Source organism: Vanessa cardui, chromosome 19, assembly GCF_905220365.1.
Source record: "Vanessa cardui chromosome 19, ilVanCard2.1, whole genome shotgun sequence".
In the NCBI taxonomy this organism is placed as follows: Eukaryota; Metazoa; Arthropoda; class Insecta; order Lepidoptera; family Nymphalidae; genus Vanessa; species Vanessa cardui.
In genome coordinates, this window is record NC_061141.1 from 12690874 (window position 1) to 12706473 (window position 15600).

Here is a 15600-nt window from a genome sequence, read left to right on the forward strand (position 1 = left end):
TATTTAATAGGAAATTTTAAATTTTTAGGTTCAACTCATTTAATTTTTGTTTTATTATGTTTATATCGGCTTTGTATACCTAAGGTACAACTTATCTATCCTTAAGGTTGCCTGAAAGAGATCGCTGTGTTAGCGATAAGGCAGCCTCTGGTACATCTTTCCTAATAGTGTTTATATGATTTATTTACTGGTGTGCAATAAAGAGTATTTTTTATTTTTGGGTTGTAACATCTGATTGCTTACAAGATTTTGTTAGGGGTGAACATTTTAAACATTTTTTTATTCTGTTTGTAGCTCATGTTGTGGCATTCTTGCATACTTTGAATAAATACTTGTGAAGTACATTATAGTGAACTACTTACTCTCTTAGGTTCCTTCAGTACAGCTAAATGTGTGGTGCGGTGCTTAAAAAACAATAAGCATTAATATATTGCTGCCCTAGTTTCTCACCTTTCTCTTTCTTTCTCTCATTGATTTTAATAATTTATTTAATCTAATAAAGAATTAAATAAATATAGTCCAATCATTATGTAAATTAAAAAATAGAAATGAAATTAACAAGCGAATTTTTTGATATGTTGTAGAGGATACCTAGAAAAGGTTAACTTAAGTTTTTAGACCAAGATTTCCGGGGCGCTAAGGCGTTGCATCTTACAAATTTTTCGATATTTATGACCAAAAGTAACAATTAAAACAAACATTCTTGAATTTTTCGATAGATATCTCGATAACAATGCATGATACGCTAAAAATGTTTATGACTTAATTGTAGATCACAAAAAAGCTATCTGATTTATTGACTCTCAAACCTTATACACGACCACTGAATGTTTTATGTAAAAAGTCAATTTGTAGAACTGTTATGACTGAGTTCATTTAATAAAAGGGCAAGTGATTCTTTGCTCATAAAATACTAAATTTAAAGCTAACAAGATAATACATAATTTTTATTACTTTGCATATACAAATTATGGCAATTGCAGTTTGAAGTGCAGTAAAATAGGTGAACAATAATGATTCGTGAGGCATGATATCTTAGCTTCTAATGATTAAAACAACGGGAGGCAATGCATATCAAAAAGTTTATTTTAACCTCATACAATGTTAAAACTGTTGGCACAATATTGCATACTGGTAGATCGGCAGTTACGAGTTCGTGTACATCAACGGGTCTTACTTTACCTAAATTATTTTTTACATAATCAGGTTTACTAGTTTTAAGCTCAAAGTCAACTTTAACGATTGTTAATGCCTCGTGCAGTGAACATTTCCCGTCGCTGTACACACTTCGCGAATATTTGGTTTGAGTAACATTCTTAGGTAAAATTTCAATTGTATCGTCTTCTAGCTAGTGCTTGTATATCTAAGTGCAAAAATATTTTATATCCTTTCATTGTACGAAAATAGACGATGTGTGGACATTTAATATTGTATAGTTTGTACACTTAGCTCTCTAGGTGCGTGAGAACACGTTCTGTTACAAAATACGACATTTATAAAACATTGATAATACAATTGAAATACAATAAATAGCACGAAAGCGATACAGTACAAGTGCTTCTACGAATACAATAAGCATAATTTTATGTAATTACTTAAATTACAAAACAAACGATGGAAATCAAATCAGTAGTGTGCCTTCCAAATGTATAATACGTTAATAATACCGACATGCAAACATTACTACTATACATGAAATTATATTTGAAAAAAAAACTTACTCTCGAACTTATAAAAATATAAATTAATCATATAATTATTGCAATTGGAAAGTGACATTTGAATTACATAATTATGATTTTAGATTTATGAATACAATTATATATAAAAATCATTATGACTAGTCTCCCGGTAGCTGGAGTAATGATGAATGTTTTAATAATGATTATTGCGTCTACCCACTACTAGGTGATAAATATGAGATTGCTTAGGAGATCTAAATAACGCTTACTGACTATCTTACGTGACAACTATATGTCTAATAATTGAACTTTCATCACGGGGTTCAAAAATTTCACAGCGAAAAGCCCGCGCCGACGTTCGTTGATTTGTAACTTACTTCTATCGCAGTAACGCTAATTACCGTCAAACTTTAAAACTAATGGAATGAGGAATCAAACCGTGGTAAAATTATCTGGGCGGAATCTCGCGGGGCGGGGGACTTCGGTATTTGGCTTTAATGTGTAAAAATGGCTTTTTTGGAGAAGTGTTATCCGCTATGCTAGCTTCGAGAGACAACCGGATGCTCTCCTCTATCGCGGCCTGCGTGAGCGAGCCGCTAGTCGTCACGGACGAGTTCTTGTTGAGCGGCTTCGAGAAATCGACCGGCCCCGCTAGGCTCATGCTGCGCGTCTTCTTGGCGTAACCGTTCGTTAGGGATTTTTTAGATTCGTTAACGGGAGTCGAAGCGAGGCTCTGACTACGGGTCTTGCGAGCCGCGGCCGGCTCGGTCGGAGTGCTCGCAGTACTGGCGCTCCGGTTCTTTTTGACCTGGTTCAATTTATCGGTGCCACAGAAAGCCTTCCTTTCATCCCTCTGCGCGTTCGCGAGGCTCGTACTTCTCGATTTCTTAGGAACGTTTACTAAGGCATTCGAAGTGAGCGATTTGCGCAGCTCCACCGGCGGCGTCCGCACTGACCGGCCAGTGGGCGTGCCGGGCATGCTGAAGCTCGCGGGGGCGGACTGCTTCCTGGCGCGCGGCGCGGGGGACTTCTTCTCGGTCGTCGCGTCCCTAAGTGGGAGCGTCAGGCCGGCCCTGTTCCGCGCGGGGGACGGCTTGGGAGGCGTGGCGGCCCGGCGCGGCTCCGGTGGAGAGCCGTGCGCGCTTCCGGGACGGCTACCGGACCGGCTGGCGGCGTGCGGGCGGGACTTGCCATCTACGGGAGACGCCTTGCCACTGACGGACGAGGCCTTACTATCTACGGGGGAGACAGTGCCGGCGAGCGAGGGCTCCTTGGTGAGGGAGGCCTTGCTGCTGGCAGGGGAGGGCAGGGACACAGGCAGCACGTCGCGCCGCCCCTGCGTTACGAGCCGCACCTGGCAGGGCTCGTGGCGCGACAAGAAGTGCTCCAGTGTGTCCCAGCCGCCTCCCACGCGCACCATCATGTGTCGCCCTTTCAGCAACTGAACAGCGAAAAGAAACATTTTCATAGCGTCATCATCAAGCATTGTTATCAGAAATGATTAAACTAGACAAATTCACGAATAAAGAAAAGGTAAGCATATTGTTACACCAATACTTATTCGAGATTACTGACCCTAATGAAGACATTTCGACCGGCGATGTTGTAGCGACCCTCTCCGACCTTCTTCACCTTGAGTAGCTTGGAGCACTTCCCTGAGCCGCAGTTGCAGCCCCGCTCCATAAGTCGTGTCACCAGTTGGACCTTAAAGGGATAGTCGTTATTATAGTAAGGATTTTCCAAAGGCATAAGTTGAACCATTATTTGAGAAAACAAATGAATTTTCTTATAAATGAAGTAGGTAGGCACTTATATATTTTTAACAACTACAAAATTCAAAGTCAGTGATCTGATCGAGAGCCAATCAACTATTGAGTTTTGCAAACAACACAATTTCTTAGTAAAGTCCTCATACTCGTTTATCCAGCTCGTTGGTGGGCTTGAGGGGCACGTCGGTGTCGGTGCTGCTCTCCGTGTCGCCTGACTTAGTGCTCTCTGCGTCCACGTTGTCGGGCACGGACAAATCATCTAGAACGTTAAATAGCCACGTTATAATCTTTTCTCTAAAATCCCGAAGTTATTTCTACCACATGCTACTAATACATTTAAAACTTACTGTCATTTGGGTCTGGCGAGGAAGGTAATTCCTTTGAATCTTTCTTCGATCTGGAAATTAATTAATGATGACATTTGAGAAAAACCAAAACAAGAAGTTTATACGAATGTATTTCTGTAACATCTTAGAAATAACTGCGCGTAATTTACTTATTTATCAATGTTACATATGTATAACTGACGATGACAGTAACTATTTTCCATAGATCTATTTTCAAATAAAAATGGCCTACCTCTCTCTGATCGGGGACGGCGAGTTATCTCGGAACTGCCATGCGGCACCGGACATGGCGGAGTCTAGGCCTGAGTCGCGTTCCTCCATCGCTATTTCTTTTTCCAACTGCACAAGCCCTGGTGGCTCAATGTTGAACTTGGTAGCGAGCCGCGCTACTTCTAATAGGCACAGGATCACCTGACGCGGTTGATTGTGTAGAACTGCAGTAAGCAAATCGATAGATGTTATTGATACACAAATACCAACATTTAGTTATTCAAACGTGTGTTACGTTTGATAAAATTCTGGATAAATCGATCTTAAAAGCATATAAATTTTGCGAGTTTTTGAAAAGATCACAAATGCATTGTGATTTAAATTAGTAATTCATTTACCAAAGTTTAAAAAAAATCCTTCCCCAGACATTTCAATATAAAATTTACAAGTACTTAAATAAATGTACTAAACATTTCAGTTAACTTGTCTTTTTAGAAAAAAATAAATTGTTATGGTGCCACAAAGATTGAAGTATAATTTGCTGTAAAAATAATAGTATTCCAATGGTAATCATTGGAATACTTGTATTTATAATTCCTTAACTTAGAGCCAAATCCCAACAATTTAAAATTAATTGCTTGTTTGTCTGTATAATCTTATGTAGTCATTGTTAGTGTTCAGTAAAATAAAAGCATTAGTGCTTAATCTCGAGACGTAAGATATTATATATATATACCAAGGTCGTCGCTCTCAAAAAGCAGGTTCTCGTGCACGCCGAGCTCGCGGCAGAAGGTGATGAAGTTCTCGGCATTGTCGCGGGAGAAGAAACTGCGACGCGCGGCGCGCTGCCAGCAACGACCGCGAATGGCTGGCACCGGCTGCAATGCAAACAATGTACACATTCATGCGGTCCTAGGCGCTTGCAAGTTGGAAATTACTTTAGGGACTACTAACTAATATTATAAGCAAATAATAATAAGTTAATATATTTTTACAAACCCCTACAATGAGGCCCTGGTCGAGGGTCTCGCGCGCGCGCTCATGGATGACCACAGCGAGTTGGCACAGCTCCGCGCCATTGTCCAATACATCCAGGAAGTTCTCGCCGGTCAGGTACGTTATACCTGTAGAAAAAAAACAGTAGACATTTTTTCCTTATTAAGATAATGACGAAAATATATAATTAATAGATTTTTTACAGATAGTGTCATGGTTTTATAATCATGATACGTTTATGGTAACCTACACGCTTACTCATTTTTTAAAGACATAATTTTAGCATATTTTTATTTCAATTTACGAATCTCTAATTATTATCAAAACTGTAAAACCCGTATATCCTCAGTAAAGCATTCGTGGAGATATTAAGTTCATTACTAAAAAATTAAAAAAAAATAATATCACAAGTTACCGTAGTCGTAGAGTATCTGAATCAGAGAACTTCGAATTCAGTTTTAAATTATTTATGAGATTATTATAATATACATACGTTTTGGTTTTGTGCAGTGCCCTGCAGCCAGTAGTCGTAAACTAATTTGACTTACATTTCTCATAAAGATAATTATTTACGACACTACACCGTTTTGTTACTGACAGATACGTGCAAAATAAGTATAATTACGCTACTGAATCACTGAACACTTGAAACGTAAACTAATAACTTAAAAAATAACGGATATAGTTTTGCTTCAAATTCATTATAAGGAGCGTTGGTTTTTTTGTGACCTACTGCACCAGCGGGCCGCCGTTAGATAACCGTATACGTTGGTGTTTATCATCGCTACATTGTCACGCGTCGTCGCTCCCGTGACGTACTCGAACGCGCTCCGCTGACGCCCACGATCCGGCTCTATAGTAAACCGCTCAGTAGAACGATAAACATACCCTTAGTTTTATTTATACTATCATAATCATTTGTAAATTTTCTGCAACGTGACAAGTCGAAATTAGCAAGATTCAATTATGATTCACTTGTTAATTCGTATCCTTCACTAATCGACTATAACGTAAGTTAGTTCTACAATAGTACTACTAGGTACTTGATACGAAGTGTAGTAATAAAACTGAGCATTCGGTCGATCAACTCTTGCAGCTACAAGTTAATATATAGGCGCGCCCCCCGGCGTCGCGTGATTCATGAATAATAGATGTCAAGCAACGCAGCGTTGCGCCGCGTGCGCCAGATATCTCGAGGCGGGTTTGTACATTGCTTGAGTGTCTACTATTCTTAAATAAAATATTTTTTTTAAAAAATAACATCGACTTCAAGTGATCACTAAAAAAGTAATAAAATAATTTGATTTAAACACGTATTATTGAAATCGGCCGATCGTATCTAAATATTTCTACATTTTGTTTTTCACTCAAAATCGTCCTACTTCAATAATACGTGTTTAAATTAAATTATTTTATTACTTTTTTAATGATCACTTTGAAGTCGCTGTTATTTTTTAAAAAAAAATAATTTATTTTACTCTTTTTAGTGTTATTTTCTCAAAATAGAAATTAAAAGTCCTTATGTAACAAATGGTTCTTTTTTTAATTTTTTTCAAATAGCGCTGAACCTATTTCAATAAAACTTATATCTGGAGCATGATATACCAAACAATAACATAACAAAAGAAATGTTTAGTGAACCTGTACTTACTTCCCTTCATAAAAGCTACGAAGAGGAGTATAAATCCATATATTTATGTTCAAAGAACTATTTCCTAACTCCTAGTAATTGAGGACTTCCATTCTTAGTGGATGTCTACGCAATATATCGACCCTACTCTCCAAATTTCAAGGCCCTAACTTTAACAGTTTACCTTCAGCCATGATGAATCAGTCAGTCAGGACTGGTTATTTTACATCTGTAGATAGATTGTCAAATAAGAATTTAGCTGACTTTACTTTCCACCGGTAAACGTTATCATGGAACTTTGATGATCGTCTTAGTACATTTGAACCTGCATGACGCATTATACATAATTACCAAAAAATAGTATGTTTCATTTAAAAACTTTGTATAACTATAATTAGATCAACCGTCAATTAAGTTCACGAGGTCTACGTAGTTTTCTTGTGCCCGCCTTTCTGTGAATGTATGTCCATGAAGATTGAATGAAAATGAATTTTATCACAATATTTCCCAGGAACCGATCACAACATATTTCTCACAAGCAATGTTCGCACAGTCAATGTCACGGACGCAGCCGCACAGGTCTTTGCATTGACGTATATTTTACATAGCTACATTGACTTACTCGTTCGCGAGTAACTCCAATAGTATTTCATGTTATTAATATTTGCATAAGTGGATTAATGTATCAATGTCGGCGTGATTGCGAGTGACTGCTAGCAGCGACTCAGCATAATACAAATCATCGACGGCTATCTCACGGCTATCTCACGTCGCCGAAGGCCGATTACTTTTATGCAGATAAGTGCAGTCCTTAAACATTCTTAAAGCTTGCCGCCTAAGTGAACGTACGCTTCAGAGCATTATTAAAAATATATATACATATATAAATAATATATACATACATAATTTTATACAAATTTGTTGCTTAATATTATTTAGTAAAGTAAAAAAGTAAAGTAACAGCCTGTACATTTCCCACTGCTGAGATAAGGCCTCCTCTTCCATTACGGAGGTTTGGAACATATTCCACCACGCTGTTCAAATGCGGGTTGGTGGAATGCACATGGGACAGAATTTCGATGAAATTAGACACATGGTTTCCTCACGATGTTTTCCTTCGCGGCCGAGCACGAGATTAATTATAAACACAAATTAAGCACGTATATATACAGTGGTGCTTGCCTGGGTTTGAACCCGAAATCATCGGTTAAGATGCAGATGTTCTAACCACTTGGCCACCTCAGCTCTTATACCATAATAAATAATACTAAGTAGCAACCTTTAAAAAATACGAATATGCATATTATATAAAATTTATATGCCATTTCATTGTAATTCAATTTATTCGTATAAAATTATACCATTATATTGTTAGCGAAGTTTATTGTATTAATCATAAGTTTAAACAATAATAAATCAAAGGCACTCAAAAACCTTTAACCCCGCGTGCCTTTAATTGTGACTTTTTAAAGTTACATCTCAAGGTACGGAACAGTTATTACATAAACGGCGTAACATTGACTCCGATACGATACATACTCCGCATTTCACATCGTGTTCGGCGATACGCGTACACACAAGATATGCATTAATTAATAGTGAATAATGAATATGTACATTGATGTGTATATCTTTTAATCCTTATAAACCACTCAGTTAGAACCTACAATATGAATCGAACAACTTAACGAGTAATTAATGTTGAGAGATACTGTTCGGGTGCTAAGGAATGACCGTTTCGTAGCTTCGTTTCTCCTTGACTTTATACAGCGCGTGAAGACCGCGGCTGTCTGCGGCTAGCGCAAGAACGCAACTTTTAATAACCGGTCTCCGCAAGTGATTTTTTCCAAATAAATAATTAAGCCAAGACTTTAATCCATGAATAAACATCGATTAATAAGTCTACAAGGTCGAAGATGCAATCTGATGAAACGATACGTTGAATTTATTATCAAAAGATAATACTTACATACACGTAAAGTCATGTATTTCCATACAATAACACCATTTCATGTAATTGTATAGATAAGTTATTATTTAACTTACGAATGAACGCTAAGAACTAATCACAGTTTTAGACGTGATAACGGTTTCTAAAATTGCAATTTGTGTCAACGAGCCCCGGGAAGCAACGGAACTTTAGTATCAAAATTATTATAATAAATCCAATGTTGCAGAATATAAAATATAGCGATTTGTGATAATATTAATATAAATTGTAAAAAGTTCAAAGAATTCACTCACGTGAAGAAGTCACTTTTACATACAATTTTATTCGAATAATAAAAGTCCTAAAAAAGATTGGAGTATATGATATTGGAATATTTTTGGCGCTTGACTAACCTAATTACAGATTGGCGTGCAAGTGATCCAGTTCCGTGACACATCTGACCGAAAACCACGGAAATTATTTATTTTACTTTATTATTTATATTCTATTATTATTTGTACTATTATTATTATTTTTATATGAAACATATTTTCATCAAATCGGTGGTAACTACATTTGTTTTGAGATTACCGGTTTTAGCTATATTATACGGCAATTAAAAAATATTTTGCATTGGATAAGCCTTTGATGCCGTCTGCATTGAGAAAGTTATGCAAACGTTTACTAAAAACGCGTTAAACGCAGCAAACACTTGAAAAGCAATATAACTGTTGTTTCCTCTATTACATAGCGAACAAATCTCGTACATGCGTTATGTACCTGAAAGTAGGAGGATGTTGTTTAGGGCTTACAGTACGACAGTGTATAAAGCAGGTATTTCGTGAAAACCATCCTCTCCTCGCTTGAACCCTCGATCATTGAATATTCATGTCATGGCGTCCACGGCGAGCGGTTCGAGTGCCGATACAGCCTATTAATAGCAGACCCTATGCATGTTATTATATTTATTAGATAATGAATCATCACCGAACCTTTCGTAGTTTCTAGCGGTAGTTTGCAAATAAAATTCAGGATATACCGTCGCATACTGAGCGCTGTCTTCGTTTTAGACCGGTGCCGTACACATAATAATTATTTTTATTACCCGGGACTACTTTCCAATATACTTCTTGTTTATTACTCAATAAAACAAGATAACTATTTATAGCTAGGATCATGAATTATTATTGCCTGGGTTTAGGGACGCGTATAAGTATCTTTTGTTGTTTGTTACGCATTACATTAAATCTATTTAAAGGTTATTAATTCTATAAATAAGAACAATATTAATTCATTAAATTGCTATGTTTTGTATTTGTTATTACATCTTCAATTGAAATCCTATTTTTGTAATACTTAATCTATTTTTTATTTGTTGTTTTCTAACCAAATTTGTTAATGTTTGTTGAAGTAGTAAGATGTCTTCTTGGTGGGTAAGGATCTGTGTTAGGAGGACAAACATGTGGGAGTATAATTTTCGACTTGAACACATCTTTGTCCTTAATTTGCCTATTAAAGGTGTTCAAACCTAATAAACTCGTCCTGCAGTCTCGTTAAATGTAAAGTTGCTATGACGAGTATCGTATAAATCGTACTCAAGCAATGTAGTATATACTCACTCTATCGCTTTTTAAAATGCATCCTTAATGTTATTTAAATTACACAGTAGGTACATAATTTTTTCCCAAAGTATATTTTTGTAGTCAACATATATTGTCACAGCCTTATGTATTTGAAAAAAACACAGATATAAAATAGAAATGTAATTTTCTTCCTTGTATAACTTAATTTACTTATCCTCAAACGGTTGTCACGAACGTTAGCAAGCGTGAAGATGAAAAACAATGGACTAAACTATATCCATTATCTTATTAATGATCTTTCAACGCATTATCACATCTATTTCTTGCAGCATAAGAATGACTTTTGGAATCATTTTTAGCGGATAACGCGGCTGTAATTGGGGCTCGTATGATGGCATATAATGGCTCCTCGTGACTGTTGAATTGTTGACTTAAATGCCTAAACGACACTAGTCAGCGACAACAAATACGTCTTGTGTCTTCTTAATGTTTAAACATTAAACAGTCTTTAACATTTTAAGTATCAAAACATATTCATAGCTTAGTCCTGGTGGGGCAACAAATATGGTTCTAACAAAAAAAGAGAAAAAGGGAGATATAATGAAATGTATATCTGCTGATAGACATTTGACAATGACGATGAAACATCTCCAGACGTTGCGTATTCGCCACAAGTCCTGATCAGTGTGTCTGCAATGCCTAACCTACTAGTTAAATAATCGAAACATTAAATGGTAAGTTTATTTGTGAACTTATGTCTATGATTGTATGACTAATACATGTCGCGAATGATTCTGCACGCAGAGGGAATAGGGAAACGTACAAATATCGAACATATTTTAATCTCTAAAATACTATCAACTTAAATACAATCAAATACTCTGCGCATTAATGACGTAGAGATCAAAATATTTAGATATCAGCAATATTAGATTTTCTGAATTTATTTTCTAGTAGGTATCGTAAGCACGTGTTGGTAGCGCACGAGGCGATATCGCTCACGATAGCGCACTCGTAGGCGTGAAGAGATTTGTTTTTCATAGCGTACCGCGTACAATAGTCAATCAATTTTATTGTTATTTACTCAGAATTTGTTTATTCTATACTAAGTCGAACCTAGTACATGCAGTCAGCAGGCCGTTGGGCATAGACGTCATTTATAAGTTGATTGTATGTGTATACTGTTTACACATTAATTTACATTGTTGTTGTGGGCTTTCTGTCTAAGAAAAGATAATTATTTCGCAAGATCCAACGTGAGCTGATTTTATTATCTTTCAAAACGCGATTGTTTTATGTTAGATGTTTAAGAGATTTATTATGTCTATATAACTATTTTTTTAATTTATTTATCTGCCATTTACCAAAAGTTAAAATAATTAATAGTTTTGTCATGTATAAATGACATATACATAAATATAGATGTAATTGAAGCGTCGCGGCCAAGCGGAGCAAATCGACTAGTTTATGGCGTTAACAATTAAGTGTGAGGCTAGTTTAGAATCTTTCAGTTGAAATGAAAATTAATTCGCGGCCTTGCTGATGACACAGTTAGTAGTGAAGCCATACAATCCAGTTTCTAATAAGGATAATAAATGAAAGGCAAGAGATTTTTACAAGATAATATCTAATGCCGTGATCACTTCATTCGGATATGACTTAGTTATTGATTTAACGAGTCTCGTTCAGTTCAACCTACTAGGCCTGTTTTATTGAGTACAAAATGTATGTATGTCTTCTTCTTCTTGTGCCTCTCCACTACTGGAGGTTGGCCGTCGGCTCAGCGAATTTTTCGCGGTCTCGCGCCAAGCGAAATAGTTCTTCCACGCTATAAAACATAAACACGCTACAAAACTATAGTAGTATGTATGTAAATACTTAGAATCATCGAACTCCAGTCTGAAGGGTCACTTACCCTTCAGTTAACTACAGGTTTAAAATCAAAACATCTTAATGCCCAAGATTGGTAGGTCATTGGCGATGTAATATATTATTGATATGTTACGATTTTGATGTGTGTGGTGGGCCGTGGGGACCACTTAACAGCTTGTGGTCTATTTGCCAATCTGTCTCCCTATCTTAAATAGGGATAAATTATAATTTTAGTAACGTTATAGAACAATACAGATTTAAGAGTAGAGTAAGAGTAAGTTATTTAATGTGTTCGAAATGTTAAAATCAATGTACTCATATGTAAATCGTTTCAACTCGTCTATATCGAAATGTTCGTTAGTCAATATCGTTGGAGCGTTTAATTACACCGGACGTGGGCATGTCATAGCTCTTTATCGTAAATATTGTAACTAATAACTATCACAGAGCATTAACAAATAAATAAAAAGTGATATAAATAAAATTAAAAATGGTACTTATTGAGTCCACAAATATTTTTTTATTTCTTACAAAGAATACTAGAAACGCCTGTTTTTTCCCTGAGTTAAATATAAAGCGTGATACGCTTTTCACATACACATACATGTTAAGCCGTTTACAATTCGTACCTAATACATCTGCAAATGTACTCGTGGTTATCAAATGAAAATAATACTTGTACAGGATAATTATTTAAATCCCCTTAATCGCTCAAATAATGCGTCAATCTTAATATGTACGATATCTTTGATTAGTTTATAAGAAATATTACTACTTGTTTTGTATACCATGTTCATCGCAAAACAAACAAATTCAAAAGTGATGATTACTTATTAGAAGTTATAGCACGCGTTGGAATTCATTAGTCCTCCCACGACCAGCTCGCCGCTGCCGCCGAAGTCGCTACACTCTTAGTTATTGTAAACAACTTATACAAAACAACATATATGTCTATTTATTATTTATGTTATATTTTTCTTTACCTCGATTACGTATGAAATTATGTGATACGAATTTATTAAATTATATTCAAAGAAAACTACTTATTATCAATAGTGATCCCTGTGATACTAACGCCCTAAGGCGTTTAAATATTCTAGTCATTTTCACACAAACATAGGGGTTGACGTTTACTGTGCTACTTCCTCACGATTGTAAATCGACAGTTAATTTAGCTCTAGACAGCACATTTAGCACCAAGGACCAAAATGAAACAGTTTTTTGCTTTGTAATAATATGCTAATTGTCATAAATTAAAAGGCACAACGCTACCTATATTATCGTAGAAAATAGTTCCGTTGAATATGTATAATCTTCTTAAACAAACTACTCAAAAAGATATATCCATTTGTGAATGTATATTTTGTAAATGTTTTCAGTATATGTACAGATGCTCAGTCCAAGAGAGCGCTATCGGTAAGATCAGCACGCCAGAGTGAGCTGATTCAAAGCACGGTTCATATCCGCGCTATTCAGGACAGAGAAACTCGTAAAATCAATTGTCACGCTGTCTCTGGCCATGGTGCTAGACCTACAATACATATAATCCGGATCATCTACTGCGTGCAAAGCGCCACTTAGCACATCATATTATTGTTAAAGAATCTACAATATTTGACCAACGATTGAATAAAAATTATTACGGCTTCAGTTTTACTGGACCTGGAATTTCACAATTAACTGGACAAATTTGTTAGCCATGGATTGCACATACATAGTCGTTATAAACACTAACTCGATGCTGTACAACGCTTTACAGGCGGTGTATAATAGTCCTAATATTAATATTCTATTTATCTTTTGAATTTTTCATATGTTATCAGTGATTACCTACTGATAAATAAATCGCTAATTGTGAAATGTTCGAATGCTGATAGTTTGACAGACGCGTCATTGTTAACCTACACACGTCATAATTAAGATTGTACGAAGAGGTTTAAATTTTAAAAATATTTCCTCAAAACTAATTGTTTTAGTTAGTTACAAATGTAACAAGCAAGTATAATCATGTCATTATCATTACGTTTTACTACAAATGAACTGAAAAGTAACTGTTGTTATAATTTACAATTTATTGCAACTTACAGTTAATGTGAGTATAACAAATAATTACGCTATGACTTATTGGTGTTACCGACGACCGTATCCGTCAGTCGTAGTCCGCATCATCAAAATACATTCAACAATATAAATAATTAGCGATGTCTACGACCTTACAAAGGATACGCCGCCGTAATGCGCAGTGTTAGTCTTAATAGCCTTACAACAAATACGTATGTCGCCATGTACTCAGAATGACTGCCTTCCTTATACGTAATGTTCTTTATGTCTGAAGATTTATAAGTATGTTGAAGAAATTTAATTCATTTCTGTTGTTTACTGTATGTTGCTGAAAAAATGTTGAAAATTTAATAAAATCGAGGCTTACAGTTTACAATGCACTCGGGCGCGTTTTTAAAATCATTCATTTTTAAAACGACACAAACATCAACCGAAAAGTACTAAAGTAAGATAATTTTCATAGATTTCATAATACTTGTACATAGCTACCTATTTGAATTACTGTGTTCAAACAGGTTAACGTAATAAGTCATTTTAGAAGAATAATGAGACCAACTCAAAGATTCGCCTTGGTCCAATATTCGTTCTAAGCAGAAGTGCAAAACTGAATGTCATACGCACCGATAGTTTTATTGATCCAGTCCGCCAGATCCTCCTGCAAGGGAAACAGCTGCCTCGCCTGCGAGTACAGTATCTTCTCCCTGTAGAAGTCCTCGTCGTCGGAGCACGGGGTCTGCGCGGCCAGGGCGCAATCTGCTCTCTCGAAGCTGCTGGACATCTTCCTATTAACCACAATGTCTCCGTGGCCCACGTGTCTCTCCTCCTGCTTTCCCTCGAACGTACTTCTCACGTACTCAAACGCATTCGTGCGTTCGAAGGCGTTGAAAATTCTGTCGTAGTTGCCGCTTAAGGGACGTTCGAAAGCCTTAGGCTCCATGGGGGACGTCACCGACCAAGAGGCGCGGCTCCCGATTGCAGTTGGCCCGCAGCGGTAATAAGCCATGGTGGCTTACAGATCTGTGGACATCAAGCAAGCAATGTTATTTACATTATAGTGAAAGATAGATTATTTTCTTGTTAATATTAATTTAATTTTATACCTTGTAGAACTAAAACTTTATTTTAAATAGAGTAGGCCGTGCGGTGTTTCTATAGTAAGGTTTAGAAGAACAAGAAATTAATATCTTGTTTTTCACGTATTTGTGGTGGATTTATTCAGTAAGACACATTGGAGCACTGTCAAAATACAACTGTTCTTTTTTTTTAAATATATACTGAGAAAAATATATAAACTGTTCACGAAAATACCATTTTAAATCGATTTACAGTCTGCGAAGGTAACAAGTATTGATGTCCCTCGGATCAAGTTTGATCCCGGCTGCTAAGGTGCACAAGGGTTTGCCACATACATGTATTTCCTCTAAAAGTTCTTATATTTAAGTTACAATCCTAAACACTAAAGGGAGTAAAACCGAAAATACAAAATCTTGAAAGCAATTACTAATTTAGTGTAGGAAATT

General features: G+C 36.2%; 1 protein-coding gene across 4 annotated transcripts in view; it reads right to left on the reverse strand.

The window, feature by feature from the left end:
* Window positions 1-1063: 1063 nt before the first annotated feature.
* Window positions 1064-15600, reverse strand: part of LOC124537837 (GAS2-like protein 3) — a 63056-nt gene continuing 48519 nt past the window's right edge. For 3 of the 4 annotated variants that reach the window (XM_047114771.1, XM_047114774.1, XM_047114772.1), the window contains 8 exons: window positions 14702-15097; window positions 5008-5132; window positions 4745-4886; window positions 4031-4232; window positions 3799-3848; window positions 3598-3710; window positions 3258-3386; window positions 1064-3123 (listed from right to left, as the gene is read on the reverse strand). In XM_047114771.1, the coding sequence (XP_046970727.1) occupies window positions 2131-3123; window positions 3258-3386; window positions 3598-3710; window positions 3799-3848; window positions 4031-4232; window positions 4745-4886; window positions 5008-5132; window positions 14702-15083 (2136 nt within the window). In that variant the 5' untranslated portion in view covers window positions 15084-15097 and the 3' untranslated portion in view covers window positions 1064-2130. The remainder of the gene's footprint in view (window positions 3124-3257; window positions 3387-3597; window positions 3711-3798; window positions 3849-4030; window positions 4233-4744; window positions 4887-5007; window positions 5133-14701; window positions 15098-15600) is intronic. The other variant, XM_047114775.1, reaches the window with a different exon arrangement.